This window comes from Anarrhichthys ocellatus, unplaced genomic scaffold (genome assembly GCF_004355925.1).
Source record: "Anarrhichthys ocellatus isolate YVR2014 unplaced genomic scaffold, GSC_Weel_1.0 scaffold6, whole genome shotgun sequence".
NCBI classification, from domain to species: domain Eukaryota; kingdom Metazoa; phylum Chordata; class Actinopteri; order Perciformes; family Anarhichadidae; genus Anarrhichthys; species Anarrhichthys ocellatus.
The window spans coordinates 1,886,327-1,891,675 of record NW_022280036.1 but is presented as its reverse complement, the minus strand read 5'-3'; the positions used below and the strand labels follow the sequence as shown (position 1 = coordinate 1,891,675).

At 50.2% G+C, this 5,349-nt stretch overlaps 1 protein-coding gene across 1 annotated transcript in view; it reads right to left on the bottom strand.

Annotated features, from left to right (window-relative positions):
• Positions 1-5,349, bottom strand: part of LOC116382790 (neural-cadherin) — a 297,924-nt gene that overhangs the window by 200,491 nt on the left and 92,084 nt on the right. The window contains exons 3-4 of the mRNA XM_031846106.1: positions 2,743-2,968; positions 50-254 (exon numbers count right to left, since the gene is read on the bottom strand). Of these exons, the coding sequence (XP_031701966.1) occupies positions 50-254; positions 2,743-2,968 (431 nt within the window). The remainder of the gene's footprint in view (positions 1-49; positions 255-2,742; positions 2,969-5,349) is intronic.

The window sequence follows — 5,349 nt, the reverse complement described above, 5'->3', positions numbered from 1 at the left end:
CACACACACACACACACACACACACACACACACACACACACACACACACCTCCGCTGCACTGCTCATGCTGTCCATGCCCTCGCTGGCTCGCACCAGCAGCAAGTAGCGATGCTGGTCGCTCTCGTAGTCGATAGGGCGGGTCAGGCTGATGTCACCAGTCTCTGCTGAGATGGAGAAGAGGCTGCTGGGATTGATGAGAAGGCTGTAGCTGATTGGTTTCTTCTGGAAGGACACGGCAGGTGTGACCAGGAAGCTGGGGAGGCATGGAGAAAAAGTACACCATTGACTGAATGTGCAGTAGAGGGCGAGGTAGAAGAGAGCGGAGTATGTACCTGCATGGTCTTCTGAACATGTTGGTATGTTAGAGTGGTGTAGAGAAGAACTCTGTACTGCAGATGGGCATCTTCCACTATGGCAACTTAACGAGCCATAACCGGGAGCTTTACCATAACCTGAACTGAAGAACTTGCCAAGCTTATATTTTAGGTTCTGCTTTAAGTTTCCACTGTGTGTTGAACACTGTAACATGCTGTCCTCAAATATGTAAAAGTGACAGCAATTACTTTTAAATAGGACTATTGTTAAATCTTAGTGGGGCTCCTCCTGCAGTAGGAGGTCAGCGGAGTGGACCAGCACCAGACCAGCTATTACTCCACTGTCCAGCTCTCTAGTACCGGGTGCCGGTCTCGCTCTGTCTGCTTCATAACAGAGAGGTGCAGGTGAAGAATCTGATATGGAAAGGACTGCATGATGCAGCAAGCTTTGCAGCTAAAAGCCCACCTCTTAATGACAGAAATAGTTATAATATGAGATAAAAGTTTGTTTGGGTAAACACACAACCCAAACATTACGGGTAATGTTCCAGTGTGCTCCAAACACCGCAAACTATTGACCGGGAGGTTTAACATAAATATTGGAGATTGTGGATCACAATATTGCCTTTTCCTTAAAAAAGAACTCTTCCTTGAAAGTGTTTGGACAAACACACACATTATTTGCAATGCTTGTGGTGTTGCGTTCCCTGGCTCTGAGAGTGGGCTTACCTGGAGCTTGGATTTAGTACCACCTCCTGAGTAGTGGCTGACATTGGCTACATGTTAAGTTGCAGGTTGTTAAGTTGCTGTGGGTTGCCGGAGTTGACTACAGAAAATTAAAGTGTACTCTTGTATATGCAGAGGAGAATGGATGTTTATAGATTAGAATGAGGGCATTATAGTGGAGAAAAGAAGTTGGGTAAATAAGTTTTGACACAGCAACATGGACTGTAGTGTAGTAAGGAAGGGCCGGTAGACTAGAATCAAACTGTGCGAGAGCTCAGCTATGCAGCTGAAATCAATTTGCTGCTATAAAAATACATGTCCAAATCCAGTTACTATATGACGTGTCAAATGTATGCAAAATCACATTCAAAATAATCTAACTAAAGTTCATTGAAACTAACTGACTTTGTTTGTTTTATCGTGCCATATTGGTGAACTAACCCTTTAACACACCAAAGTGAGACAGTAAAACCGATTGAGGCAAGGGACGGATTTAACAGCTTAAGTTCCCCGTCAGAAAGTGCTACTGATGTCGAGGTAAAGCGGTGAAAACATTCTAAATATAGCTCACATTTAAACTGATATTGATTGTTTGGGTGAGACTTTCTTTTAAGTGTCTATAATAAGTTTTACTGCAGTCCCCTTCAACAGCGGTTAATTGCTTTGCTCCTGTGGTGGTGCTACTGATCTGGTTCTCCAAACTGGGGGCGTGATACACCGACTACGGATAAGTACCTCATACGGCATCACTTCGAAAAATCCAAACTATTCCTTTAAAGTGAAGTAGAGCAAAAGGAGAGCAGAGACGTACAGCGTAGACTCCATTATCTAAGAGCAAAGTGAAAACTAGAGTAGAGTAGAAGGAGAGGCACAGTGAGGTCAGAGCTCCCAGCAGAGTACACTAAGAGGGGGTCGGGAGGGGGGCACACAGGTGTAAAATGCTGAGTTGAGTTGTTGCTTGTTATTTATTAGACGTGCCATCTTACTCTGACACAACTTCCCTGATGAAATGAGGGTAAACAACAGACTGGAATATCCACTTTATTGCTTTGTCAAACGTGTCAGTCACATCAAAGGAGCTGGAGGGTGATAAAGACACCAATCCAAGGACACTAGTCATAACTGTAGCACTTTAGTCAGACCTGCGGGTGTGTGTGTGCGCGCTCATGTGTGCGTAAGGATACACAGGCCTACGCAGTTTAATGTGTGGAGGCATGCAGGCATGTGTGCGTGTGTGTGACATCCATATTTCAATATACATCAACGCTGATAAACTACAATGTCAGAGCATGCATTAAATCCATCACGGACCACTGCATTAAAATGCCATACTGTGTGTGTGTGTGTGTGTGTGTGTGTGTGCATATCAATACTTGAAGGCAGTACTTCAATTTGTGTGCTGCAGTATGTGAAACATGAATATGCGTTAGCTGCAGTATGTGAAACATGAATATGTGTTAGCGCATCCAGAGATAGAAAGAAATATTATGCATCACGTCTGTGTTAGAAAGACAGAAATATGTATGTGTGCATATACGAGGTGTGTGAACCCCTTCATGTCGATGTCTCGTCGAGAAATCCAGGTAGGAAAACCCTTAATTCTGTGTTGCAAGGCCAACATATCTATTGTGGGAGAAATTCCATAGATAGGACAAGGCGTCTTTTTTTTTTTAATCCCTGTGTGTGTTTGTGTAAACTCACGGCTGTCCTTCAGGCGTGTTTTCCGGTACGGCAATGGTGAAGGAAGCGTTGGTGAACTGTGGCGGCCGAGCTCCGGCCACCACTGACACGACGACGGGGGCGCTGCGGCTGCCCAGCCGGTCGGCGGCCACCACCGTCAGCAGGTACTCCCTGTCCCGCTGCAGGGGAAGGCCTGTGGTTCGTACCTGGCCGTTCTTCCTGTCCACTTCAAAACGACCATCACCGCCTGCAGACAGAAGCAACATGCTTGTTGATTAGAGTACTAATGTCATTTCTGTTAAATATATATAAACATAACTTGTTTTCCAATCCCTCACAAATGCAATTTGTTAAATTACACATATACAACACTTTTTTATTAAAAGGCCATGATCTGCATGGGTTTTAATGCATCATTGCACACGATTACTGGATATTCAATAATCCAATCCATATATAAGATATGGAAGAGCACTAGATCAAAGAGAACATATCTAAATAAAGACAATACACAGATAAGAGTAGTAGTCATAAAAAGGAATAAACGCAGCTTTAAAATAATCTGTTATGTGCAATAGATGACTCATTATGTTGGTGAGGCAAATGATTCCTTGAGAAGTCATTTAAACAGAAGAAAGGTAAGAGATGACGTCTTAGGATAGCTGTAGATGTAATTAAATCAAATATATTGGCAGAAATCTGTTTCCCACAGCAGATAAACTATGTAGAGATGCAAAGGATTATGTCATGATGCGAGTTGAAGCTGGGTTTGTCAGGATCCCTGTCAGACCAGGCACCTCCCATGGCCACACAGCTGCAGCCACTCCAGCCGATTACCTCCTGCAGGCTGACACACCAGACTCAGGTCCCACTAACGCTTCCCCTGGCACTATATAAACTCTGGTCCTGCAGTCTGGGGTGGTGAGGTCGTACCGTCTTTCACCCGCTTCAACCCCAGTGCATCTTCGGCCTCGAGCGCCTGCCTCCGGTGTCCGTCGGTCCGGGAATCCCCCGTGCCCTCCTTTGTGTTTACGGACTACTCACCGCCGCTCTGCCCTCCGTGGTGTTAACGGACTACACACCGCTGCTCTGCCGTCCGTTGTGTTAACGGACTACTCACGCCGTCAAGCTGCCAGCTCTCCGGTGTCGAGCTACGGGACATCACACCGTCGATCTGCCTACTCTCTGGTGTCGGACCACGGGCTCCACACCTTCCTGTCATCTTTATTCAGGCGAAATAAAACCTGTTTATTCCAACTTCTGTCTCCTGTGGTCTTGCTATTGGGTCCTAACTGTGAACTCCCGTGACAGAACGACCTGACCCTAATGGACCCAGCAACCACAGGAGCAGGTACGCCGTACAGGCCTAACAGTCTGCTGGAGGAGATGAGAAGTTTCGCCGCTGAAGTTTCTCGGATTAGCTGTTTCGTGCAGGAACTAGCCCGGACAGTCAAGTCTGCACCAGTTCCAGCACCCGCACTATTCCCTCCTGTCCTCGCTCCGCCGGTCTGGGAATCCCCCGTGCCGGCTCCAGATCCCTATGACGGAACACTGGGGAAGTGCCAGGGCTTCCTGTTGCGATGCCAACGGGTATTTGACCGTCAGCCTCAGACTTTTGACTCGGACGGGTCCAAGGTCTCCTACGTGGTTGCATTACTGCGGGGAAGGGCTTTGGACTGGGCCGCGAGAACATCAAGTGTTGATCGGCCAAATGCTGTGCTTTTTGTGGAGGATCTGAGGAGAGTTTTTGATCCTCCGGTGGCCTCCAATTATGTGGCTAAGCACCTTCTCAGCCGGAGACGGGGCCAAGAAGGTGTAGCGGAACACTCGGTGGTCCGGCCAACTCCGGCTCCCCGTATTCGGACGGCATTCCGGCCGACACCATATCTAGCTGCTGCCTCGGAGCCACAGCGAACTCCAGCTCCTGTTCCTGCCGCCTCTGCGCCGCAGCCACCTCCAGTCCCGGCCGCCGTCTCCGAACCGCAGCCAGCTCCAGTCCCGGCCGCCGCCGTCTCCGAACCGCAGCCAGCTCCAGTCCCGGCCGCCGCCGTCTCCGAACTGCAGCGACCTCCAGTGCCTGCCGCCGCTGCCGTCTCGGAGCAGCAGCGACCTCCAGTGCCTGCCGCCGCCGCCGTCTCGGAGCAGCAGCGACCTCCAGTGCCTTCCGCCGCCGCCGTCTCGGAGCAGCAGCGACCTCCAGTGCCTGCCGCCGCCGCCGTCTCGAAGCAGCAGCGACCTCCAGTGCCTGCCGCCGCCTTCGGGTTGCAGCGACCTCCAGTTCCTGCCGCCGCTGGACCAGCATCCTATTCCCCGGAGCCCTGACTCAGAGTCCGAGTCTAGCCCACCGGAGCACCCGTGTCTGGAGCCCTTCTGCCCGCCCGGCCGTCCGCCGGAGCACCCGTGTCCGACGCAAGTTTGGCCGTCCGCCGGAGCACCTGTGGCCGAAGCTCTTCTGCGGCTCCGTGGCTGGTCAGATCCAGTCACCCATCCTCCGGACCCCCTCCGCCCACCCTGGTTGGCTTAGTATCTGCTGGGACATCCCTCCTCCGGACCCCCTCCGCCCACCCTTGTTTGTTGTTCTGGACGGTGTAGCTACGTCTGGAATCCGTTCCTTGAGGGGGGGGGGGG